This window comes from Euleptes europaea, chromosome 1, assembly GCF_029931775.1.
Source record: "Euleptes europaea isolate rEulEur1 chromosome 1, rEulEur1.hap1, whole genome shotgun sequence".
Classification (NCBI taxonomy): Eukaryota; Metazoa; Chordata; class Lepidosauria; order Squamata; family Sphaerodactylidae; genus Euleptes; species Euleptes europaea.
Window position 1 is genome coordinate 93138222 of NC_079312.1, and position 27703 is coordinate 93165924.

Genomic DNA, 27703 nt, shown 5'->3' on the forward strand with positions numbered 1-27703 from the left:
ATATCACTCTTACCTCTTTGCTTTCATTTAAGTTTACTAGTAGGTTCTCAGGCATTGGTATAAACACATCTGCAAGAAAAATAACAGGTATAGAGGTCTAAATAGTCTTTTTCAATGCTATTAAAATACAATATCTGCACTGAATTCTATGCACACTGATAAAATCCAAAAAAGAACATGATGGGTGGAGGGGGAAGAAAAGGAGGGAGGCTACAGACTCTTTTCTAGAAGCAGTTTACTCACGCTTCATGGAATGCTACTCTGGAAGGTTCCATGAACTTTAAGGCAGCTTTGGGAAAGGGAGCATATGGTAGAAAGGGCTGAAAAGCAACAGTATTTTAATCTTTGGGTTCCTGGCCACAAATCAGCAAGCTCTGTGCTGAGTTCTGAATTCCATACATGATAGGCAGAAACCAAACATATATAAATTTGTTGAAGGCAGCATGCCAAAAAAGTTCTAATCTAGTATGCGACATACAACTGGCCATCTTCAGATGCATCTACAGGAAGAGACTCTAGCACTTCCGACGTGGAAATAATCGGGGTAGAAAAGTCATCTGTTGTGGCTAATTTGGTCACTGATAAATTAAAATTTTCTGTATGGGATTCGATGTAATAAATTTAATATTACAGGTGATTTCTACTTACCTTCAATATCTGAAACTATTAACATTTGAGGCTGAGAGAGACCTTCCTGAAGGCTATAGAAATGGATTGTGCTGTCAAAAGTTATAAAGCCTATTTTTGTTCTAGTGTTTCCTGGGAGTCTGAAAATTAAACACAGAAACTTAGCATCATGGTTAATAAGGGTCCAACTGCACATATATGCCAAATAGACACTTTCTGTGTGACAGAAAATATCTGTCGTATATTGCCCTCTGGATATAAATCATTTTTCTGCACAGTTATCAATCCACTATTCAGATTTGTACAGAGTTCTTCAATACACAACATTATTATATTGTAACAAAGCAGAGAGGATGCAGTGCTCCGTTTCTAAGAAAAATATATTACAATGGACCGATAGGAAGAACAAGAGAAATACAAGCTTCTCATATTACATTTGATGTGGCCCCTCCCTTTACCAACTGCCACAGCAGGGCTGTTTAAAGAAACATCTCCCCTGAGGGGTGGAGCTAGAAGATCCTGGTGAACTGCCCCTTACCCAGTGATTCTGATAGCGGTGGCCATTACCTCAGGATCGCATAACAACAGCTTTAATTATATGACTATATTTACCTGCCATAAGCTATAATACCACTTTTTTAAAGTAGAAAAGTGAGATAAAAAATTCTCAATAGATGTGAAATGACAAAGTAGTTCTAAAGCAGTTTCTCGACTAGATCCTTCTTCCAGGATATACCCCAACAACGAAAGGATGCAGCCTTAGTACAGAAAGGTACCATGGAGGAAACTGGCATTTTCAGTAAGAAGGAAATCAACTATTAGAACATTCAACTTTTCTGGGATTTGTATAAATTTGCTATCTACTTGACTGATCAATGCTCTCTCTCTAAGCTACTCACAGTGTGTGAAAGACACATATACTAACTTGAATTGGCATTAATTGAGGACCTTGTTACATTTTAAAAGTTTAGCACATAAAAGAGCTGATAAGAAATTAGCTCAACCAAGCTGAGCAAAAAATGTGACCATTAAAAGACAAGGCTGAAAAGATGTACAGAACTTACAAGTCTAGATTGTCCAACAAGGTCTTGCATACAGTGTTCAAGTATCCTGTTTCTATTGCGTTATGAGACACATCAAATACAAAGAGGTACACAGGAGGCTGAGGTGGACGTAGCTGAAAAATAAGCAGCTAAGTTAGTTTCAGTTACTCAAAGTTGTCAGGCACTGTAAACTGTTCCTTTTAAAATAAAACTGGCCAGCCCAAACTGTACAAGATAGATGCTCGCCAAGGGGGAGTATGATAAATCAAAAGTGAGCAGCCAGACACTGCATGTTTTCCTTTAGCCTCTTGATATAAACGCCAGGAAGGGAAGTTAGGAACTGATAGTCTTGAACTCATTTCTTTAATGCCCCAAATCCAAGGGAGCATTGTTTTTCAAACATCAGTGGTACCATAATGGAATGCAGGAGCATGGGAAGAGGGAATGACTACGGAAGCAGGATCCAAATTTCACATATCACTTAGCCACATCTTTTGGTCAGCAGCCTCTGATAACGCTACTCTGTTCCCAAATCCGAATCATGTCCAAGGTTTCAAATATGTTTTTTAGAATTCTAAGCCAAGTTTAAAGGGGGGAAAACACACACATGGTCATTTGTGTCTGCTTTTAAAGAGCACAAGTTGGGATGGCTTAGGAGCCATCTTCGCTTTATCTTTATGAATGAGGAGGCAATTTTTTTTACCCAGCTTCATACAAAGTTAAGAATTGAAAGGTTATCAGCCATGCCTTGAAGATCATATTGTAACTGTGCAAACATAAATATACTGGAGCAACATTACTGGTTCAAAGTGAAAGAGTTTCTACTGGGGGGTCCAAAATTCTACTGGGGCTCATGCACCAGATTCCCCACAGAGGAAACCTCCCCGAACAGAATTCAGCATAATGCACTGCAGTTAAAAAGCAGAAGCAGCAAAACCCTCCTCTTGCAAGAAGAACTGCTTGTTTGTATCTTGACAGCCATAGGATAAAATGATCAAGAGACGCTAAAAGCGCTAAAAGCAGCAACTTTCTTCCAAAGCAATTCCCCTACCAAATATCCAGACCTCACAGATAAGGAAAGGGAATGACGACATTTCTAAGATGTTTGCCACTCCTCCCAGTTTTATATCGCATTTGTTTTCATATAGAAACCTTCAGACAACATAACAAGCTGGGTTTTTTTTTTTTTAAAGGGTTGCTTTAAGACCTGTTTTCAACATGGTGCATAAAGCTGCTCATAAAAGGGAAATAGCTGCTAAACTACATAGGTGCAAGTTCTTGCAAATTCCTTAGGAGTTCTCTAGACTGTGGTCAGCAATTATGGTCTATCTTTTGGCCCCAATTCTAAATCTTTAGCATAGCAAGACAATATCAATACAGCAACTGCAAAGCTAGCTTTCTGGGGGAGCTGTGGGTAATGATGCAGCGGATACTTGTTTTTTAAAGGGACCTGCAAGTACATTTGCCACATTAATAATACACTCAACTAGCAACAATATTGCAGGGTTCCTGGAAGGCAATATTCCATGGCTCCTTAGTATGGTCAGATGTCATCAAGCCATGGGAGGGTGTCTTTCGGCAATTACAAATACTTTACATACTTTAGGAATCTCTAGTGTGTAAAAAGAGCTAAATCTGAAAACTCATCCTGACAGATTCACATACTGCCAAACCATAGTTTAGTACTCTGTGTTAACTAATCCAGCTCCTTATAGATAGTATTATAGCCACAAAATCTGTCAGGGGGAAAAAACTCACCATGTATTCAGAGGGAGCCATAAATTCAATTGTAGCATTTTGAACTTCAGGTCTTTTATGAGGTTCTCCATAGACTCTTGTCACAGGATTGTACATGAATTCTTCGGGAACTATAGGAAAGAAAAACTGTAATTGCACTTTACTAAGGCACAAGCACTCTAGAGAGTATTCTAACTATAACTACAGTGGGCTTAGCATTCTCTAAGGAATCCCTGGAGAGATGTCACAAATAAGGTCACATTTAGCAGTACTGGAACCTACGAAGAGCTGGTAACTAATGCCATAATTATTTCCCATTGGACTCAAGTAGTTAATGCTATCTTTAAAGTTCAGGATTAAAAATTTGACATAAGAAATATCAGCTGAGGCTCAAACTAAAAAAAGGAGGGGGGAGGGCAGATCTTTGTTTGCCTTTAAAAGCTCAATTGCAGCCACACATGTACCCCCTTCTCCCAATTCAGACTGAGGCTACACAGGAAGGGCAGTTTAATGCTTTCACCACTGCACAGCATCTAATGGAAGCCTATCTCCCCTATTACAAGCTCTTTAAAAGGAGATATATATTAGAGATTGAGATCTGTGATCAAAGCCTTGTCTAGTCTAGTCTTTGCACATTCATCCTCATTTTGCAAAGAAAACTCACCATCATTCACTCTGTAACATAAGTTGCATTTCCATCTCCTTTGGTCAAGAAAGCTGACAAAAGGATTGATGTACGTCCTGCAGCTACGACACCTCACAATTGTGCTGGAAGTTACTACAGGCAATTGCTAAGGAGGGGAAAAAATGAATACCTTAAATCATACACCAGGAATGCATTATTATCTCAGGTCACACAGATGCCCACTTTCTGCTCATGCCTCTGATATGAGTTCTTTAAAGGCAAGTGATGCCAGTAGCTGAAGCCTGGCTTCCAATGTCTGTTTACAGCAGGAATTCTAACTACAATCTAATGCTGTTAGTTTGACGGCATTAGAAAAAACCCAACACTCAACAGGCAATGTGGAATCAGGGACTAAACAAAACCATGGATAAATGCTTCAGACATATATTACACTAAGCTCAAAATAAACTGTTTTAACACAAAATGCCTGAGGGCAGAAAGGAGGAGGAAAGGCTCTGCCTGGATGGAACTCAGATTTGCAATATATATGAAGCAGCAGAGACAAAGAATGTGTGGAGATGCTGATCAGATTTGGGTGCCTACGCGCTTCACAATATATGCTTCTCCAGCAGTCACAGAACCTATATTACAAGGCACGTTAAAACACTTATCTATACAGTCTGCAGAACCTGTCTGCGTTTATAACTGATGCCACATTTCCCACTAGAATCAAGTAGTTATTCCCCAGCCTAGAAACCCTAGGCCTGTTTGCAAATAGCAACCATCCAAGGAGATCAAAATCAGGGAAAGGCAGACTTAAAAAACAAAAAACATGTACACTTTGATTTCAACATTAACAGTTGAAAGGCCTGAAAAGATATAACACACATTTCAAAATGTGCACTTTCTGGCTTCATTCAAGCTTGAGCAGACCATGTGTTCATCACAGGAATGTAGGCAAAATGCCTTAAAGTGGGAAGATCTCCATGGAGCCTGCTGTTCCAAGCACCATATTCCACCTGTGAGAAGTATTATTTTTCTGGGGTGAGGCTAACACACACCACACTTAATGGAGCACCATATTTTGAAAGTCAACAGTAGGAGAACACAAAGTAATGCACATACCGATAAGTCTTTGAAAGGATGAAGTAGGAGCCCCAAAGGAAGTTTGGCTTTGTTCAATAAGGCCTGAGTTTGAGGAATGTTAGTCAAGGTACATCGGAACAACCTACATGAGGGATAAATAATTGTAGTCACCATCAGTGGAATGCATCTTCATCCTGTCCTGCATACTTTCCTTAGACCTCTCGCTCCAGTTTTACCCAAAGAGGGCCACCCCTCTCTTCTGAAGTATTTCAACACAGAAAATATGTTCAGATTTAATTTTATACTTTTTTCAGGACTAAATTTATATTGTTTTATACTATGTGCCGTAGACTGTAGTACGTGGAGTATGGCAAAAAAGACCTGTTCTGTAAATATAGCTCTGCAACCAAGTAATTTGGATCCCTAGAGTATGAGGTCATTTCATGATGGAGAAGGTCTGTTTAATCTCACAAAATTTGACCAAAGGCTTAAAAGAAGTTCCCAACCACTGGCGTTATTTACCATGAAGTACAAGAATATCTGAACAGGTTTTTATAATGTTAGTCTGACTGTTTTAGCAAACAATCCATTTGTCATAATAAGCCTACAAAGTCATATGTGAAGTGGGCATCTTGCAATTTTCTGAGAAGAACTTTGTAATCAAAATACGCCAATGTTCTACCTCACTTTAGAAAAGTTAAACTGATTACAAAACAGAAGGGCCTTATAATGTTCATATCAGCAATTGCTACTACAGTAGTCATACCAACGCTAGATAAGCATGACGTACTGAGAACTGTCAACTAAACAAAGATTAATAAAAGTTTAAGTATTTTTAAACTACTTATGTTTCACTGTTATGTATTTTGCTTTTGTTAAAATCCCAGTAAATTAAAACTAAGGTATGACATATATATGACCATGGGAAGCTCCTTCAGGGCATATTAAACTGAAAAGAAAATCTGAATTTTGTTCAACAAACCATAGATAAACTTACTCTGGATTACAGTTCAGCTTCTGAATATCTTCATGCAAGTTTGGGAAGGGTGCCTGCAAGGGAGTAGTGGGAAGAATATTTCTGTCCTGAAGAAGGTTGATAGGTCTTAATCCTTCTGGCTGAAGACTTAATCCGCTCATAGATGCAGCTAAGTTGTTAGTTCCCATGGCAGGCTAATGGAACAGAAATTACACAGGTTAGCCAGTTGACCACAACGCCAAAAATGTATTCAGAGTTAACGGCTTTGAACTTTTATTAGAGATGTACTATTACTACCTTTGGTTAACCAACCATCTACACAATGGTGCATACCTTCCAGTCTAAGCAGAAGTGAGCTGGTCTGTTGGCACCAAGAGCCAACGTGGACAGAAAGTTAAACTGAAACAAGGGGTTTGAGCCCTGCTTGGACTTCCTACCCAACTAGCATTCTAAGGCTTGACTTAAACAGCATACGAACTCACCTGTGCAACAATATACTTGTAATGCCTCATTTAAACTAGGACTCCTACCCATGCAAAGCACCTACACGTGCTTAATTAGCATACCCGACATCTGTGCCCCAGGAACATGTTGCAGTGGTGTGCTAATTAAGCACATATTGCTGCTTTGGGAGGGGAACAGCTCAACTTAAATTAGATGCTGTGTGGCTGAAAAATCCCACAGGTTCATTTGCCTTGCCAGCATCACATTGAAAATCAGGCCTTAGTTACCCTTCAGTGTGGCTGACATCTGTAAAACAAGCCCCTTAACTATGGTCAAGACAGGAGGGTCAATCACTCCCCACCTCTTAACAAAAGTTGAGATCCTCCACCACCCTTTTTCATTACATTTGTGTCAGAAGAAAACAACTAACATTGTATAACTGTTTACTGAAATATTCACGATAGCGGCGTTGGCCACTTGCTGTAAAAATCTCCTTCATACCTTTGAGCTTATCTGCTTCATGCAAGGCAAGAAACGTAAGGCAGGTCAGTTAAAACATTCCTTGCTAAATTTCTCTTGCTCTATTTAAATAGTTTTTAATCTAACTACTCTAAATTTCTTTTGATCTAACTAGTTAATTTAAATTTTAAATTACTATTGGAGGTAACAGTAATAATAGAAAGAAAAGGCTGCTTTTAGAAGAACCCAAGTAGAGGTAATGAAGGAACTGAAGAGGAGGAGCAAAGAAATGTCAAACATTTCACCTACACACCCAAACCAAGCCGGTCACTGTCTCAGCACAAGCTTACCTCAAATGAATGTTGTGAGAGCGAGGGAGTAATTAAGATTTATCTCCTGGAATTGCTAGAGTTTTTTAGTTTCTGGGAGGCACAGGGGTGAGTAGGGAGAGAGAAAGGAAGCTAGCCCAAAAGCTGTTAATTGGAGTCCCCGCCCCCATCCTTTTAAATATTAAAAGGATTAGAAGCTCTAACTAACCAGCTCATAGTCAGGAGGCCCTGGCCATTGAAAATAATGGGTCCATAAGTCTACCCATAGGAAATAATGGGGCTATTACTTCCAGTGACCAGTAGACCTGGCCTCTGTCCACTGGACTATCAGGTGTCCGCACCAGCTGTCAGCCTAGGCTTCCAGTGTCTTTAAAACTTAAAAAGAAAGAGAAGCTGACTAGCAGCAATTTGGTGGGCCAGCTTCCTTTCTCTCCCTCCCTGCTACTGCTGCCTTGAGGAGGGGTGTGTGTGACAAAATGGGGGGAACTGGAAAAACATTCCTGAATTTTTGCAACACAAAACAAAGCACCTGGGGAAAAATCCTGAAATATTATCGAGGGTCTGAAAACTTTGGGATAACAGAAAGCATACCCTCCCTGAAATTTGGGTATGAAGTTAATACAGAAATATTTGAAGAGAACACCCCTAACTGAAATCTCCCCTTCCAGGATTCTCTGTATTTTCAGGGACTTTGGTGGCTAATTTCTACAACTTTCCTGTTTTCCCTTCCTTTGACAGCACTTCTTAGCCCCGTGCAGCCCTTTTGCAATTTTTTTTGGATGTGCCTAGAGGGCATACTTGGATATTAGATAAGAATGGAACAGTCTGAAGCTTTGTTTTCAGCACAGGAGTTCCTGGAAACTACAACGGATTTGTAGAATCACTGAGGGAAAGACTTGCCCAAGGTCACTCAGCAAGCTTTCGACCTCAGCAAGCATCACAGCTGAGCAGCAATTTGAACTTGTTTTCCATAGCCAAAACTCACACTTGTCACCACACTCCCGACTTCATACAGCTAATAGGTCAGCAGTCAGCCTCGGGAAAAGTATCAGCTTCCCCAGTTCACAGCCTTCGCAACAAGCTCAACTCCTCACTCATCCAGGCAGCTGATAGTTCTGACACTGATACATCTTCACTCTCAGCAAGAGACAACCTTTGGTCTTTGCACCACTGCTGTAAGCCCATCCTTGCAATTTGCTCATTTCAGTTCAGCCTTCTGTAACTATGACCACATCACACCCTTTTTATGTATCTGTCCTGTCTCCCTGCCACGCCTTGCATCTTCAAGACTCTATGGCTTACTTATAAGCTTCCAAACAAATACATATTTCCTCCTCAGTCTTCTTGTGAATCACAAAACCAAACTTCTGCTAACCAATTCCTTGGTACTGTTCATCAAACAACCTCCTGTTCTGGCCTTCTGTATTCCTCCTGAAAAGTCATTTGTTCACCAGTTCCCCCATCTTTTGGGGATCACCACCGTCACCTGATGCTCCCCTCTCGATACCCTATAGTTGTTCATCCATACATTCAACCTGTACCTCTCTGATCTCTAATTTAAACAGGAGCCTCTATTGCCAGAGCTAATTATTAGTAGCAGTAGCTCAGAGATGGAAGTTATGTGTTAGAGAAGTTAGATCATATAATTCTTGATTAGTAGAAACTGGATGGATAAGAGGTAGTTCTTAAATGGTGTTGATCTTTTCTACCTGATCACATGCAGGGAGTGGTTAACAATGATGTCAAATCCACTACTCTGAACTTACCTTGTGATGTTTCACAAGGATTGGTGTTCCTTCCAATGTTTTTCAATATCTATGTTCAGCTGCTAATGAGATTGTCTGAAGCTTCCAAGTTGTATGCCATTAGTATATTGATAACTGGCAGCTTCATGTTTCTTTAAATAAGCCTCCAGGAACCATCATCTCCATCTAGGCTGATGTTTGGAATCCATGGCTCAGAAAGAACAAGCTAAAACTGAATCCAGGTAAGATGGAGATGATGGTGGTTGGTAAGTCTGATGATCTAGAAAAGACTGCACTGCCTTTCCTTGAATGGAATGAGTCGGGTGTTAGCCAATCAGGTCAGCCGTTTAGAGGCGCATTTGGACCCAGGTTTGTTGCTAGAGAAGTAAGTCAGTGTGGTAGAGAACAGTGCATTTTTAATTCTATCAGGCAGAAAAATTATCTTCCCTTCTAGACTCAGCTGACCTGGCCATGCCATGCTACTGTAATCTCAAGGATCATCTACTGTAACGCAGGTACTCTGGAGAGGAAACAACAAAATTTTCTAAATAAATTATAAACAGTGCACTGCATTTGAGGCTGCCCTTAAAGGTGACCACAGAAACTGTAGCTGGTACAAAATGTGGCAGTTCAGTTTTTGAAAGAAGCTTCAAAGAGAACGCTTATTTCAGAACATCTTCAATTTAAAGAGCTGGTGCTTACCTCTAAAGCTCATCACAACCTGGGGTCTACATACTTGAAGGACCACCTTTCCCATGCAACAACTACACTTGGTCCAATAGCTTTTATCAAATCCTTCCGCAGGCTAATAAGAAGGGCCTCAGTGCAGTTACGGATGCTCTCTATAGTAGCTCTTGTACTATTCCTGCAGAAGCTGGGTACCCGGGGTTGGGTGAGAGGAAAATTTATGTAAGTCTATGTGGAAATATTACAAATATATTTTATTAGACGCGCTATACAGATTTTAAAATTCTTTAAAAGCATTAAAATGGCACAATGGCCAAACTTAAGGTTGATATCTGTAACAACAAACCCAAATGCGTTTTGGCCCCTTGGGCCTTCATCAGTGGTTAGTTAAACCCTTTTCTAAAATCTGCACACATATATAGAAATACAATGATGTGAACCAATACAAATACAAAGTACAAACAGTTTAAAACCCAACCAGGTAAGTGAATATGTTGTAAAGTTTATTCTTAATTATTCAAACAACTGGTATATTGGGTTTTTGTTGTAGTACGGGTTAGTATAAGTCTCTCGTATATTTTGTGTGCAGATATCAACCTGCTTCACCAGGTTGACATCTACACACAAAATATACAAGAGACTTATACTAACCAGTACTACTTATACTAACCAGTACTAACCAGTACTTACCTGGTTGGGTTTTAAACTGTAGTTCTTTGTATTTTGTATTTGTATTGGTTCACATAATTGTATTTCTATATATGTGTGCAGATTTTAGAAAAGGTTTTAACTAACCACTGATGAAGGCCCAAGGGGCCAAAACGCATTTGGGTTTGTTGTTACAGATATCAACCTTAAGTTTGGCCATTGTGCCATTTTAATGCTTTTAAAGAATTTTAAAATCTGTATAGCGCGTCTAATAAAATATATTTGTAATATTTCCACATAGACTTACATAAATTTTCCTCTCACCCAACCCCGGGTACCCAGCTTTTGTTTTTAGGTTGGGTTTCATTCCCCTCTTTTTTCTTCCACTATTCCTGCAGAAGATCAGGAACTCTTCCTCCTTGTTAACAGAAGGTTATACGAGGCAGAGATTTTTAGGCAAGCTTTTAGTTGAGGCAGCAAGAGATTTTATTTGGCCTTTATGATGGACATAACTGTTTTCTGGATTGTGTGAAACCTGTTGATATTCTATTGTATTATACTGCTGAACTTGTGAGCTGCACTGAGCCCCCTTGCAGGAGAAAATGCAGAATATACATTTTTAAATAAACAAACTGAAAGATCTTTAAAATATTACCATCTGGTACTTACTTGAACCCTGAACTAGGGATGTGTTTGAATATTTCCAGTCTGAATATGTAGCCAGAATATCTATCTGAAGATTCCAGTCTGAATATATATCTACCTCTCCTATCGGTATTTTCGGGTGTCCAGAAGGCTTCCAAGATACCGGGAAATGGGTCCCAAGAAATCCTGGAAATATTAGGGAGTAGCTGGGAATATCATGGGCCAGAGTTTTAAGGCTCCCATGTCTGCTTTTCTTTAATTTTACTGTGTTATCAGTCTCTTCTTGCCAGGGCTTGGTATTGGCTGGCCAGGTTGGCTTGGATTCTGTTCTTTGAAACTGATTTTGTTGGTCTCACAGCAACATTGTGTCCTTTGCTCAAGTTGGTGTGTGGGATTTGTGGTTTGCATTGTATTCTCGGATTTTACATTGGCTTGGATTCTCTGTTATGACATTTTGTGTTAGGTTTGCCACATTGTCCCATGCTTCTGCTGGGATTCCCTGGTTCTGAATTGGTTCTTTGCGCTTGCCGGTTCTGTTTGCATAGGGGGGCTTTTGGCCAATGGTTGCTTTGTTTGTTCTTGAGTGTTTAGTTACTGTTTTCCCCCAGAATCCCCCCCATAGGAAACAATGGAGGATAGCTGGGGATACTTTGTTTAGGGGCTGATAGAATTGGAGCTCTTGGTCCAATTCACTTGAAACTTGGGGTTTTTTAGTGGACAGGCACCAGTAGCTCCGCTGTAATTTTGGTGCCATTAGCTTTTTTATAAAGCCCCTCTAGCCCCCCAGAAAGATTCCCCAAAGGGAATAATGGAGCCAAAGAATATCAGAATCCTGGGGGGAAACCAGATCCGAATACTAAACCGTTATTTGGAACCTGGATAACCAGGAACACCGAAATTGTTCAGCTCCCTGATATCTGGATCGAAAAAATACCTTTTTTTTTTTCAAAAGGTGCACCCTGAACCATAAAAGACCAACTCCTATACCCCAAAACACTCTACAGAAGTCTATAGACAGTCAATGTACTATAGCATGCTTACGTTACCTGAGGAAACTGTTGTGGTCCACATGGATACTGCATCCCTGGGGATGGCATTCTTGGTGCTCCAGATGGAGATGCATTTTGGTAGCCTGGAGGCAAGCTGGGATAAGAACTCCCAACATGTCTATTCATCTTAAGATTCTGAGGAGCAGAAGGGGTATGTGCAATTGCTAGAAAAAGAATGCATTCATTAAGAGGCCAGCAATAATGCTAATATTTCAATCCTGAAGTTACTTACTGCCTTCAGGGGAGTTTAGTTTCAAGCAAAATAGAAAGGGGTAGCCAACACGGTCCACCCAGCTAATCTTGTTGGATACTTGTTCTGAAGTTCAAGGCCAAGACTTTCTATGCCAGCAGTGTGTGCTTAGGATGGGGCATTTGGCAGCAAAAATTACAACTTGTATCAAGTGGATTCCCAGTAATGCCATACATACACATGCTATTTTGAATAAGCAGTCAAATTCTGTTCTTATTTTTCTAGTGGTCGTGTTTCAAAAATGTTTTGACTTGTGGATGGTAGCCTGATGATGTCAATTCTGCAAGCACAAATAGTTGCCAGTTGGGACTATGAGGTGGGCTGAGGAATCACACCTGCTGGATTGCAAGCTGCTATGAAAGCTGATGGGGGGGCTATGTGTGTGCGCATGCTTTTTAGAAGGGCCTGCCTCTAGACAACGAAGGGAACAAGGGCACTACATCTCCTGTATTTCTCTGCACACATACTGAGCGGGGCAGCAGGATGTGGTGCACGCTTAGTAGCGGAGAGGATTCCTCCATGGTTCCAGCTTGTGGCTTATTCCTTGCAGTTCAGCTCCTAATGCTTGGCCTGTGTTTTCTGTTCCAAGCCTTCTCGGTTGCCCATGATCCTGGCCAGTGACACCACTCTGCCAACCCTTCTTCCTATCACGGCAGTGATGTCACCCAAATTCTGCCATGTGCTTGCAGCTCAGTGTAGCCCATCCTGCCACCAGGAGATTAAAGGCAGGTCGCAGCTCTAGAAAGGCTGTAGCTATACTTTCAGCAATGCTGCCATATATTTGCTGTATTATTAAAGTTACCATACAACAGCATCCGGCTTTATATAATGCACAATACACATGGCCACTTTCCATTTCTTGAAAACACTGTTCCCAACTACTTGGAAGGCTTTAAGAGGGGAGTGGATATATTCATGGAGGAAAGGGGTATTCATGGCTAGTAGTTAGAATGGATACTAGTCATGCTGCATACCTATTCTCTCTAGTATCAGAGGAGCATGCCTATTATATTGGGTGCGGTGGAACACAGGCAGGATGGTGCTGCTGCAGTCGTCTTGTTTGTGGGCTTCCTAGAGGCACCTGGTTGGCCACTGTGTGAACAGACTGCTGGACTTGATGGGGCTTGGTCTGATCCAGCAGGGCCTTTCTTATGTTCTTATGTACAATCTCTTACATCAGTATTTAATAGTTCATGATTTTGTTACCCAAAGGTGAGAACTGTTACACTAACATTGAAGGGACACTGTACAAGCACATGTATATACAGTCAGGATGAAGCTTAATTGTGTTACCTCAACACATACTACACTGTTAAGTAGAACAGGGATTTTATAGAAGCCGCCGTCACTCCTTGAGAAATGGCAACCAAATACGGTTAATACATTTAAGTTTAAGGAAACTCCTTACCTGGGAAGCCCCCTCCTTCTATTGTATCATAATTGTTCTGGACCAGTGACCCATCGCTGGCAGCGGAAGCAGCATCACCTGCTAAGAAAATCATCTGTTAATATTTTAATGCTGGATTTTAATTCATAACTTTCAACGTGATGTTTTATGTTGTTGTTTTGTAAGCTGCCCCAGTGAAGTTCTCTAGGAGAGGTGTCATAAAAATTACAGAAAGAAAGAGAAAGAAAGAGAGAGAGAAAGAGAGAGAAAGAGAAAGAGAGAGAGAAAGAGAGAGAGAGAAAGAGAGAGAGAGAGAAAGAAAGAGAGAGAGAAAGAAAGAGAGAAAGAGAGAGAGAAAGAAAGAGAGAAAGAGAGAGAGAAAGAGAGAGAGAGAGAAAGAGAGAGAGAGAGAAAGAGAGAGAGAGAGAGAAAGAGAAGAGAAAGAAAGAAAGAAAGAGAGAAAGAAAGAAAGAAAGAAAGAGAGAAAGAGAGAAAGAAAGAGAAAGAGAGAAAGAGGGCTTAAATCTAGAGGTTCTTGTTAACTGAAATTTACCATTAACAATCAAGTTTTGTGAGCTACAAGTAGTTCAACATTTTGCCTCACAATGTTGGGACAGGATATAAAAAAACAACAGATACAGTCCCCATTATGGGGAGTGGGAGTGGGGGAGAGATTCTCAGAGAGTGCTTCTTCTGTGCCTCCACGCAACCCCTCCTCCAGCTCCACGAGGCAAGTGTGTCTTCAGAAGTCACCATCACATGGCTTTGGCAGCAGCTGAAATGAACTGTACAGGATTGAGTCGGCAATGGATCTTTTTCGTGCCTTTTTTTGTCACGATCCCCAACTGTGTTTTTGCAAGTATCAAATTGTAGCAAAGAGCAGAGTTTTGGGAATGTCCTGCTTCTCTAGAGCAGGCAGAGCGCGTACTGGGGGGAATCTACATCTCACTGGTAAAAGAAGAACTGTGCAAGATCTTATGTACAGCCGTGCTTGTGGAGCATTAACCTTCACAATGAGATCCCTCCTCCCCAGATGGGGGGATTTTTTTTTACCCCCTTATATGACTGTTGTCCCAACTTCAAATAGCAAAACATCAATAAGGTCTTAAGACAGTTTTCTGTGGATTCCATAAAATGAGTGAGGAGGAAAGGTATTTGGTGGCAAAAGACATTTGCTGGTAACAATTCCTGGTACAGAAATATGCCTGTCCTGGTGAAAACAATAGCTGCTCTTTGGCCTCTGTCCCACGATAGAACTATTGTATGATGATGAATATATTACAGAGCCAGTGCATAAAATTTCTTGCACTTTTAAACAGCACTCACCACTTCTAAGTAAGATGCTAAGGGACAGTTACTTATGAACAGAAAAATAGCTTAATTACAGATGAACACAGGAATTCATCACCCTACCCTATTTTGAAGGCAAAAAAAAGGCCTTTTCTTCCATGCAGACCCCTTTGTTCAGATAGGTTTAATGCATTTAAAATGCAACATTTGGACCAGAAGGTATTCTTTATATTGTCAGAAGGGGAATGATTAACAGTTATAGATGGGTAAATACCACCATCTAGCAGTTTACAAGAATAAAGCCATTTGACTAACTTTCCTGCCAAGCTATTTTAATGCAACAAAATTACTCTTCCCTTTTACTGTTAACCCCTTTCTAAGACTATCAAAGTATTTGTTATTAAAGCAGCTTGACTTGCTGTTTGTTTCTCTGTGTATATATCAGGATAATCACACAAAGCAGCATCTAAGAATAGAACTTACTTGTGACCTCAGGCTGCCTGCTTCAAATGATCAGGCCATTCAATATCACATGGAAATGATGCAATATTACTTGAATGCCACAAAACTCAAGATAGTTTATCCTAACACACAAACTCTAAGCGGAAAAAAATTAACTGATAAAGCTACTAAAATGACTATAGTATTTCATTCACTAAGGATGCCCCAGGATTTTTGGAAATGCACTAATTAGGCAGGGCAGCCTCCCACTGCAGATGAATAGTGTGTACAACATGCAATTAAAAAGTGTGCTGAATCCAGCCTGCAGTTCCTTCCAAAAAAGTTGATTCTGGGGGTCAAAGGACTGTGTGGAATAACAGCCAGCAGGGAACTGGGTTGTAGTGAGGAAACAGAAAGGGACAAACTTGTTCCTTCCTCCCTCTCTATTCAGTGCATGTCCACCAACAGAAGAGGCAAGAATGGTGATTTTGCTCCCTGATATAGCTCAACCCATGAGCTGTTACTCCACATAGATCCTGTGACCCCAAGGAATCAACTTCCCTAAAGTTGGAAGGGAAAGTGGGGACAATCCTCAGTCCCGGGGGTGACAAGATCACTGGATCCAACTCCACATATCAAGGTACAGTAAAAGAATACACAGTAATGTCCTTGAAGTCTTTTCCCTGGTGCTTGCTAGAGTTCAGCTCTGGACAACTGTATAGAAGATTTGCTTCTGCTAACAGGTGGTGATGTCTGTTACCAGGAAAGTGGCTCCTTTCACAGCTACCTCACCAAAATATTGTTAAAGCATGTCTGGAAAGTTATGCTGGCACTGTCTAAAGTTTTATTTCTTTACTGCTGAACAGAATAGTTGTAACAATCCAGCAATCTGTCAGTGGGGGGCATTAGCAAACAGTGATTTCCCCAATATTCCTCTCCCCCAATTCTTTCTGACTGCTGGGACAAAAGGATTTATTGAACACAAAGGGAAATATGAGAAATCTCTTACCTGCACTATTTATAATGTCAGTCTCTCTCTAGTCTTCCTATAGTTGCAAGCTACTACACTTGTTTAAATAATAAAATGTACATGAATTCAGAGTTGATATACTGTTGGCTTAAAAATGAAGCTGATTAAAGAGCAAAAGCAGCTCAATTTTCCATTAAAAACAAAATACCTGGGATTCTTTTATATGAAGAAGTGTATTTATTTGGGCATTTTAGGCTGCTGCTTCTCCCAAGAGGGACTCAAAGTTGCTTACAAAAAATAAAATAAAAAGTACCAAATTACAAAAAAAAAAAAAAAAACCACCAAAAATGGTAAGCTACTAAGCTGCTGTGACTCATCCTATGAGAAACATGATTCAGAGAATGAAAGATCTATGTGGATGTATCTGGTTCAGTGGCTTTTGTAAGGACCAAACACAGTTGTGATGGGATCACAATCTGTGGGGTGCATGGGAATACTGCTGCTGTTGTAACATTCAGCTCACAGCTAAAAACAAAAATAGACAGCTACATTACTAGGGCAATAAAAAAACTAGGTACAAAAAGGTAAAGGTCCCCTGGGCAAGCACTGGGTCATTCCTGACCCATGGGGTGACATCACATCCCAACATTTACTAGGCAGACTTTGTTTACAGGGTGGTTTGTCAGTGCCTGCCCCAGTCATCTTCCCTTTACCCCCAGCAAGCTGGGTACTCACTTTACCGACCTCGGAAGGATGGAAGGCTGAGTCAACCTTGAGCCAGCTACCTGAAACCAACTTCAGTCGGGATCGAACTCAGGTCCTGAGCAGAGCTTGGACTGCAGTACTGCAGCTTACAACTCTGTGCCACGGGACTCCTGATAAAAAACTAGGTCTTTGTTGTCATAAGTAAGTAATGCCTTACCTTCCTGCTTTGTTGCTGAATTCTGCACAGCTTGTGACGCAAAACTTCCTAGTGGAGCTGCTGGGGGAGCTGATGGCCGCGTAGAAGCTGGATTCCCAACTGGAGGAGGTCCTAAAGGAGGTCGAACTGGTGAATATGTTGGCTGATTAAGTGGCAGAGTAACAGAACCTGAAAAACAACAACCAGAACTTAAAACCAACATAGCACAATGAAGAGTTTTACTTTGCTTCGGAATAGAAAAAGTACAAATATTATTATTTTTACTTTGTATAAGAGCTATTGCAGAAGGCCACAAACAAGTCTGAAGAATTTAACCTCCCTTCCTTAATTATTCAGTACCACCTAATCAAAAAACCCTTCTTCCCAAAAAGTGCCAAGAATCATCCATTATGCCATCACACCACATAAAGTGGCTGGCTCAAGTGGTAAGGGAGCCATAATTGCCACTGCTAGAGTAAATCCCGGTATAGCCCAGTCATGCTACAGAAAATTAATATAACTGAGCATCATGGGTAGGACTCAGACTGCCCCCCCCCCAATACAGTACTATATAAATATACCCCAAGCTCTAGAAGGAAAAGGTTGTCCCTACTCACCCTTCCATTAGCAACACTGTAGTATCTCACTACTCTTCAGTGAGAAGACATTCTTGATTGAGCATGCTTACACCACCACCACCCAGTTTCGTATTCACAAAATAATCTAGCAATACAATTGTCTAGTAATTAATCTGTGTTCTCATTTACAGAAGAGAAACATTAGTAAGATTTTGTTGTGGAACATATTTTGATATTTAACTATGCTCCGGATTTGTAGGCACTTGATTATTTACAAAAGTAATTGTCCATTTTGGAACAAGCAGGCAGCTGTAATACTAATCTCTCCTCCAAAATACTTTGCTAGCCCTAACTTTACTTTTGTATCCTATCTGTCTGAGAAATGCATTTTTTGTTCCAGGCTCCACAGATGAATTGTTCACTGCTTAACTGCTACCCCAGTGAGACAAGCACCCAGCAAATCAAAACTCCATCCAGTGGTTCCTTGTATGGTGACCCACAAATCCAAATTTACTTGGTATGGTGACCCATCCAGGGCTGGCCCAAGTTTTTTTGGCACACTAGGCAAACCTTGGCACCCATCTAGTTCAGCATTCCATTTTCTACAGTGGCTAACCAGATGTTTTTGAGAAACCAACAAACACTGCACAAAGGACACAGCTGCCCCCACTATGAACCCCAAACAAGTGACATTCCGTCACACACAGCCTTTGCATATGGAGGTTGCAAACTTTGACCACCCTCTCCTTCTCCATTATTCCCTCGAATCCCCCCTAAGATTCTAAGAAACTCACTCTAGTAACCATCAGGACATGTTTTACTTGATCAACATGTATATGCAGTGAAGAAGAAAATATCAACTCATGTTTGACATGGAAGGCACTGTTTCCAGGGTCAGATCTTGGTTTCCAAAATACAAAAGAAAGCAATGGAAAGTGCAGGGGTGGCCATTTGGGAGGGATGGCCCATGACCCACTTTTGGGTCCCAACCCACAGGTTGGGAAACACTGTTTTAGGAGACTATGACCCAAAGCAATTAATAAGAACCATTTTCTGGGGAAAGACAGAACATAATTATTTAAATAAAATGAAATAAAAATCAATGAATTACGCAAAATCCTATGTATTTAGCCACAGAGGAAGGTCTACATTAATGCATATTTTACTGTTGCCAAGCGAAGTTATGAGCTGTGAATCACAATGGCTACAAAAAGGATTTTAAAAAAAGATGGTTATTTGGAGAGAAATTACAATAGGGCAAAATTCTTTATATCACAAAAACATAATCAATGGTGGAATGTATATAATCAAATGAAAAACAAATTATACTGGCTTAATTCCTAATTTTCCCTTGCACAAAGACACTTTCTCTTGTACAGGAGGTGACAATTTCTGCTAATTCCCTGCTTTCAAACCCCCTTTTTTCTAAGATTTCATCAACCATCAAAAGTGTGTGGGAAAGAACAAAAAAAGCAAGAAAAAGTGGGAAAGCCATGTTTTGCAAATGGAGCTTGATCACAGAAGCTACTCTCTTATGTATTCAATGAAGTAGGCAGAAATGATAGAGATGTTACAAGACTCTGTATTCCAAAGCAAATACAACCATACAGATGACCAAAGACTCAAATCTAAAACTGAAAAGGTTGCTACAACATTTAGTTGGTTAAAGATTCCGAATCTACCTAAGGTTTAAAAGGAGCTGCAATGAATCCAGTAACTCATTTTGGATAATACTTATTCATGGAGGAAAATAAATCTTTTTCCCTGAGCAAAAACCAGAGCATTTTTAATCTTTAGTCAGTTAATTAAATGTCCTAGCCACCATTTTTCTGGATTCGAGTCTTCAGCCATATCTTAATGTTTATCTGGATCCTTAGTTATGACATCTCAAGTTTCCATACTACTTTATGAATATGCATGAAATATTAGTACTTCATAAGCTTTGCTCTTGTTCAGTGTATTTTTTTGAAATAATGAGCCTTTACATCGTCATAGTCATTTGGAAAAGTCTTTCAGGGAGGCAGAACTATTCGAGACTGAGTTCACTCACCCCTTTCATTTGCATTGGTAATATGCTCCAACTTATCAAAAAGCAGAAAGTGATAAAAAACCTGCAAGGACTATTCTTCTGAAGCTGCATGATTTCAAAAAATTCATAACTTTAAAGGGTCGGACTCAAACAGTTGGGATGAGTAGTTATCAGGATTCTTTGCCAGCCAAGTTGCAAAAAAAAAAAATTGTTATTGGAGGAGTTACAAGTTTCTTTGCTTACCTGGCTTTGTGTAGCTGTTTTGAACTGGAGTACCTCCAGCAGAAGAAACATAATGATAGCTTGTGGGCAGATTTGTATTCCCTGATGAGGATAGCAATGGCTGAGTTGCTGCTGTTGCTGCTGGGTGAGCAAAATGGTTTCCAGAAGAGCCAATCGTTGGCTGATTCAAAGGAGTCTGCCCATACTGCCAGTTTGAGTGTGCTGGGAAATTAACTCCAGAAGAAAAGCTACCAGAAGAGGTTGATACAGCAGCCGAGTTCTGCAGTGGAGGAGGCATATGGGCAACTGGTCCAGGTTGTATTGTCGCCACAGAAGATCCAGTAGGTGGTCTATTAAGAGTCTGCCCAGGTCCCTGATAATTACTAAAAGATGAAACAGGCTGTGAACCACCATAGTTATATTGTCCAGAAGATGTATGCAGAGGATTCTTCGTCGTCGTTGGCTGGGAATACACACCAGGAACCCAAGAATTATATGCTTGTCCATCTGCCATATGTGATGAATTCATCAATGAGCTTTGCACAGGACCTGCCCCGGGTGGGGGGGGGGGGAAGGTAAAAACAACTTTAGTTATATAAATACCATATAGCAATAGGTTTGCCATTGACAAATCATGTTTCAAATGCAGAAACAAGCAAATAAGTTAGACTGGCAGGGAAAAAGCAATAGAAATTCTAGTAATATAAAACTTTTGTCTATCTGATTTAATGCAGTTTAACATGAGATTTGCTACAGCCCATCCTCCTAACACAGATTCTTAAACATTCTAAAAAGATGTTCACAGGAGAAACAAGGCAATATTTATTTATTGGGTTAAATTGAAATTATATCTTTCTACTATGTATTATGAGAATTAAGATTATTGTTTATAATTCCACAATCAGAATTAATCTGTTTTGAGATTTCACAGTATTATCTGCAGTTAAACCTCTACTAAATGAAAGTGCTCAAAATAAGTCAGACAGGTAGCAAAGGATATGCCTTGCTCTTTTGTTTAAAAGTTATTCAAAAGTAATTGAGAATCTTTTATTCTCAGCAATAATTTAAAAAAGCACTCAGCATAATAAAGCAGAATACATTCAACTTTATTGTTTAGAAGGGAGAAGATCTCATTCGAGTGTTGCCAACCTCCCGCTGGAGCCTGGAGATCTGGAATTACAACTGATCTCCTGACTACAGAGATCATTTCTCCAGGAGAGATCATTCTCCTGGCTGCTTTGGAGGGTGGAGTCTCTGGTATTATACCCCACTGAGGTCCCTCTCCTCCATAAACCTCTCCCTCCACCCCCAATCTCTTGGAATGTCCCAGCTCAGTGTTGGCAACCCTACCTCGTTCAAGATAAAATTATTACCAACACAACAAATGGCTACCAAAGTACAAAACAGCTGCAAATAACAAATGAAGGATCAATTTATAATTACAGAAACTGCTCCTTACCAGAAATCTAGAATATCACTTTGTTGCAAGTGACAATCAAGCTTAGATGCCACAAAGAAAGGCAACTGCTTTTTTAGCCAACTTCACTGCTAACGTGTCTATTGTTTGTGTGGCCTGCTTACTCTCATTAGCAAGTAAAAATCTATTTTTGTAGATTTTCTGCAAAAGTCTTGGCCTTCTAACAACCAAGGGAGAAACTCATTTCAGAGTCCAGGAGTTGTGGCACAATAAATTAATGTATGTAGTGTCCCCAATTTCTCCATTCCCAAAGATACAAAACGGTACATTGTGATTTTCCAAACCCTCCCCCTTAGAACTACAAAAGGCATTTGGTGGAATCTGAGATGTAAGCACCATTCTCAATGCAGAACTGGCAACAGCAGTTCCTAGTTTCAAGGCCAGGCTAGCACAATCGTGGGGCCATGCTCACTTAGGCCCAAAATGTGCCTCTCAACCCGATTTTAATTTCAGGCATTACATTAGCTACACTGGATAGAAAGTGCCATCAAGTCACAGCCGCATTATGACGCCCCCATCAAGTTTTCAAGGCAAGAGGCCTTCAGAGGTGGTTTTCCATTGCCTGCCTCTGCATAGTGACCCTGGGCTTCCTTGGGGGCCTCCCATCCAAGTACCAACTAGGGCCGACCCTGCTTAGCTTCTGAGATCTGATAAGATGGGGCTAGCCTGGGCTATCCAGGTCAGGGCAAGTGCACTGGGTCCAGAAAAATAATCAACTGGACTGTATAACAATCATTTGCGCAAGGCGCTAAAACCATATTACTTGACTAGTCAAACTGGATTGAGTCTGTTTCATCAAACAAATCTTTGGGCGTCTATTTCTGGGATGTACAGTACGCATAGGCTCAGAAGTTCTATTGTGTTGAAGTTTACTCCCAGGAGAGTGTGCAAAGGATTGAAAACCTAGTTCATTAGCTAGAGAGATACAAATGCACCCTCTATCCCACCATGCGCATACGGATTTCAGTTTACAGAAAAGTTAAAGGTCTCCTTCTGGGGTATCTAAAACGGTTAAGAGAATTTTATTCTAAAATAATTCAAAATCAGCAGACTCATAGGGCCTCCAAATTCTAGATCAACAGAGGTACAATTTTAATACATTCAAATGCAAGGTAGGGAAACCTGCTTACTGTCCTAGGTTATGCAAAAACATAGAACTTCTAGTTGCAATGCAAAGTGAGGATCATTCAGATGAGTGGGCTGTAGTCTTTAAGGTTCCACAAGATTTCTGTTTATCTAAACAAAATATTTAGAGGTCCTAGAAAAGACACAGATACTTGCCAACAGTTAAAAAAACCCTATGAATACCCTAATTGCCCCAAACAAGTAATTGATGTTATTATTCAATTTCAAGTTGGCAAAGGTAACCAATCCACCAACTGGCCTGCCCCAATTGGTTATCCCATCCACTCTTTATAAACAGGTTGTATCAGATTCTAATGCTGCAGTCAACGTTTATAATCAACCAATAAATCAGGGAATTAATTCCCCATATTGTAAGAAGTTCTGGAACACTGTGGGATGGAAAAGCTGGCAAGGCAGCTAGATGTCATCAAGTAACTGAACTTGCCCTAACAGGAGAGGAGTGTTAAACATATTACTCATGTGAGGAGCAACTTTCTTTGGTTCAAGCCGCTGTGAACTACGAGGAAAGACGGGATATAAATGTTTCAATAAATAAATACAATGCCAACACTGGACAGGGTTGCATGAATCTGAAGCAGCACCACACACATGAACACGGCACAGTTGGATAACAAGACAGAATTCCACTCTTCCATCTTTTGCAAACATGTCACTCTTGAGCGGTACACAAATGTACCAGTTATTTCCTTTCACATTTGTTAGGATGGGTTGCTACAGTACTCAGAGAGGTTACACAAAGCTACACACAGGTTGCAAGTGGAGCAGACGTTCGTCCTCCTTGTAATTGTCTTTTAAGTTACAAAAGGAATTGGTTCACTATGGGTTTAAGAGCATGACAGCTCTAGGCCTGCAGACCATTTAACTTTTACTTTCATTTCCAGCAGAAATTGACCTGAACCTCACAGTAATCACAGCTGTTTTGGGGATCCTTTCTGCTCTGGTATCTTTACAGCCAGAAGAGAAGAAAGGGAGCGCTGTACCACTACACAAATCAACTCCTTTGCCCTCCACTTTTGTGGTATCTTGCCAGCAAAAATAGTAAGCTCTTTTTAAAAAAATGAAATCAGATTTGCTGCTCATTTCTACAAAAAATATTTTTCAAACCCAGTGGTAGGGGAGCTCAGTTTGATTACATGCTTATTTATTCAGAAGTAGGTCCCAATAGGTTTACGAAGTCTTATTCCCAAGTATCTGTGCACAAGATTGCAGTGCTGAATATGTGAAGTTTATGTATATTGGATTACTGCATCTAGATGAGATTACTGCAATGAGCTCTACACGGGGCTGCCCTTGAGAAGTGTTCCGAAACTTCAATTGGTGCAGAATGCTGCAGCCAAGGATATTGACTGGAGTTGGTCATAGAGACCATATCACTCCAGTCTTGGCCCATCTACACTGGCTCCCGATTTGTCTCCAGGTACAATTCAAGGTACTAGTCCTATATAGCTTGGGATCAACAAGTCTGAAGGATCACCTACTCCTTTATAAACATGCCCAACCACTGTGATCATCTTTGGAGGCCCTGCTTCAGGTGCCCCTACCTTCTGAGACTGGGTGGGTGGCAACTTGAGAGAGAGCCTTCTCAGTCATGACACCAACGCTCTAGAACTCTCTCCCCGGGGAGGTTTACATGTCCCCTTCTGTCGCCATCTTCTGGCAGTGGGTGTAGACTTTTTTGATTCGTTTGGTATTCCCTCAACGACCCCTCCTTTCTAACCAATATTTTAATTTCTGTTTTTATGTTTTGCATATATTTTCATTCAGCTTTTAATTGTTTTAACGATGTTTGTTTGAGGGTTTGATTTTAGTGGTTTTAAAATATGACAAGTGAGAACCCACAAGAACTTGTAAGAGGAGCCTCATTTCCTCCCTGCACACCATTTCCTCTTTTACTTTCCTGAAAGCCCCCATAGCCCTTTCTCCCTTTTCCCTGATTCCTTCTTGGGTTGCCAACTTCCAGGTGGGGCCTGGAGATCTCCTGGAACCACAATGGATCTCCCAACTACAGAGATCAGTTCCCCCTTAGGGTTGCCAGCTCCAGGTTGGAAAATTCGTGCAGATTTGCGGGGGGAGAGACTTGGGAGGTGAGGTTTGGGGAGGGACGCGACCCCAACAGGGTATAATGCCATAGAGCCCACCCTCCAAAGCAGCCATTTCCTCCAGGGGAATTGATATCCATCATCTGGAGAGCAGTTGTAATTCTGGGTAATCTTCAGCCCCTACCTGGAGGCTGGCAACCCTAGTTCCCATAGAAGAAACAGCTGCTTTGGAGGTTGGAGTCTATGGCATTATACCCCTCTGAGACCACCCCTCAAACCCCATCCTATCCATGTTCTATCCCCCCCCCAGATCTCCAGATATTTCCTAACCTGGAGTTGGTAACCCTATCTCCTTCCCACCCAACAGCAAATCTACCTTTATCTTCCTATCTTAAGCTTCCCCACCCCCTGAGCTTCTACATAGCTGTAGAACTGTAGCCTAGCTGTGTGGCGCCGGCCACTGGGTCAGGCCCACTTGCATGGTAGGGAACCCACAAGGACTTGTGGGGTGGCACTGTCCCCTCTATCCCCCTCCCCACACTAGTTCCTTTTTTCACCTCCTCCTGGCAACCCCCATACCCTCTCCTCTTTCCCTGCCTCATTATCTCCTTCTCAGCCATTCACCAACCTACCTTTTATTTGCCCCCCGTCTTCAACTATATTTCTTATGTGCTTCATTTATACTGCACATTTCTCCACAGTGGGGGCCGAAGCAGCTTACATTATTTTCCTCTCTGCCTTTTTATTCACACAACAACCCTGTGAGATAAGTTAGGCTGAAAGTATGTGACTGGCCCAAAATCACCTAGTGAGCTTCCACAGGAAGGTGGGGATTCGAAACTGGGTCTCCCAGACCCTACTCTGAAGCTCTGCTACACCACACTGACTTTCCTAGGGTGGCTGCTATAGAACAGTAGCAAACATCCAGGCCTAGTACAGTCATGCAAGTCAGGTGGTATCAAGTCACCTAGAGGTTGCTTTGAGGTCTAAGGTTGCCTGAAGATCTCCCAGAATTACAACTGAACTCCAGGCCACAGAGACCTGTCTCCCTAGCGAAAATGACTACTTTGAAGCATGGACTCTATGGCATTATATTCAGCTGAGGCCTCTTTCCTGCCCAAACCCTGCCCTTCTCAGAATCCACCACAAAATCTCCACGAATTTTGCAACCTGGAGCTGGCAGCCCTAGTTGGGCCCAGCCACAATGAGTCTGCTCTGAAAAGGGCCCTGCCTTTTTTCTGACAGAACCAAGCCTGCAATCTGTGGCTGCCTAGCAACAGTCACTGCGGGAATCTGTTGCTTAAAGCTACAGGAGCTCCTTTTATCACTTTTGGGGGTTTTAACCCCCTACTGTATTTTTTTAAGATTTCACATTTTTCTGCAAACCTAGGTTCCTTTTTAGGTTTGTAGAAAGATCAGTCTAGCCTGTTCACAGCTCCAGTCACTGGATTTAAGTATCCTCAGAATTGGCCAACTTTGCTATTAGTATATAGATTTTATCATGTATGTTTTAAATTGTTAGCCACCTTGGTGGCTCCTGTAAGAGCAGAAAGGTGGGATAAAGGTTTTGTAAATAAATAAAAATAAATACCAAGTCAGGGCACTAATCCAGCCAGCCCAACATTGTCTACTCTGAACATCCGCATACATGATGGTCTTACCCACAGATCATTTCATGCCCTGCTGCTGTGTGTGTGTAAAGTGCCTTCAAGTCGCAGCCGACTTATGGCGACCCCTTTTGGGGTTTTCATGGCAAGAGACTAACAGAGATGGTTTGCCAGTGCCTTCCTCTGCACTGCAACCCTGGTCTTCCTTGGTGGTCTCCCATCCAAATACTAACCAGGGCTGACCCTGCTTAGCTTCTGAGATCTGACGAGATCAGGCTATCCTGGGCCATCCAGGCCCTGCTGCTAGACAATCTTTTACCTAGAGATGCTGGGTTCTGAAACAGTGAACTTTCTTCATGCGAAGCATGTGCTCAAGATTAAATTATGGCCCCTCTCCTTACTAAATTATGTGAATGTGCCAAGTCTATTAACTGCTGCCACAAATGTGTTAGCCTTAAGGTGGCACAGAATTCCTTGCTTCTAAAAATGTGTTGATCTATTTTTGTAATAAATTGTTTTGATGGAAATTAATGCTAAACATTGCACTAGTCCTATTAACAGAAAGTTTATGATGTTCAAATACTATACAGCATGTATACTTCATGGAACAAACAAAACCCAAGTGTTACAGATTATAGTGCTACATATTAGCCTAAATTTGTTCAGATTTTGTGAAACAAATTTCCTTCCCCGGACAATGTGCATGCTGTGCAGTATTTGAGCTTGTATAAAAACTATGTATTTGCTGACAAGAATATTAAGCATTTTAAATGACCAACAGGTCAGGGTTATAAATCATAACTTAAATGTAAAAATCATTTCATGTGTTCATTAATTTAGATAAGACTGAAGATAACAAGTTTAATTTTTGAAGTTTAAAAGCCTGTTTTCCTTTTCTGCTATGATTTCTTATTTCATAAATACATACAAGTCAAGAAAGGAAAAGGTCTTTTACAAAGGTTCACAATAAGCAAACAGATCATTCATATATCTTTTCATACCTTTCGTTAACATTTTTTCTAACAGAGCGGTTCCTCAGTGGAACAGGCTTCCTCGGGAGGTGGTAAGTGCTCCTTCCCTGGAGGTTTTTAAGCAGAGGCTAGATGGCCATCTGTCAGAAATGCTGATTCTATGACCTTAGGCAGTTCATGAGAGGGAGGGCATCTTGGCCATCTTCTGGGCATGGAGTAGGGGGTCACTGGGGGTGTGGGAGGGAGGTAGTTGTGAATTTCCTGCCCTGTGCAAGGGGTTGGGATAGATGACTCT

The 27703-nt window shown here is 41.0% G+C and overlaps 1 protein-coding gene across 1 annotated transcript in view; it reads right to left on the reverse strand.

Annotated features, from left to right (window-relative positions):
* SEC24A (SEC24 homolog A, COPII coat complex component) overlaps window positions 1-27703 on the reverse strand; it is a 43963-nt gene that overhangs the window by 12970 nt on the left and 3290 nt on the right. The window contains exons 2-12 of the mRNA XM_056859112.1: window positions 20190-20717; window positions 17361-17528; window positions 13759-13836; window positions 12098-12264; window positions 6116-6288; window positions 5158-5260; window positions 4072-4198; window positions 3429-3538; window positions 1692-1804; window positions 649-767; window positions 14-69 (exon numbers count right to left, since the gene is read on the reverse strand). Coding sequence (XP_056715090.1) covers window positions 14-69; window positions 649-767; window positions 1692-1804; window positions 3429-3538; window positions 4072-4198; window positions 5158-5260; window positions 6116-6288; window positions 12098-12264; window positions 13759-13836; window positions 17361-17528; window positions 20190-20717 — 1742 coding nt within the window. The remainder of the gene's footprint in view (window positions 1-13; window positions 70-648; window positions 768-1691; window positions 1805-3428; window positions 3539-4071; window positions 4199-5157; window positions 5261-6115; window positions 6289-12097; window positions 12265-13758; window positions 13837-17360; window positions 17529-20189; window positions 20718-27703) is intronic.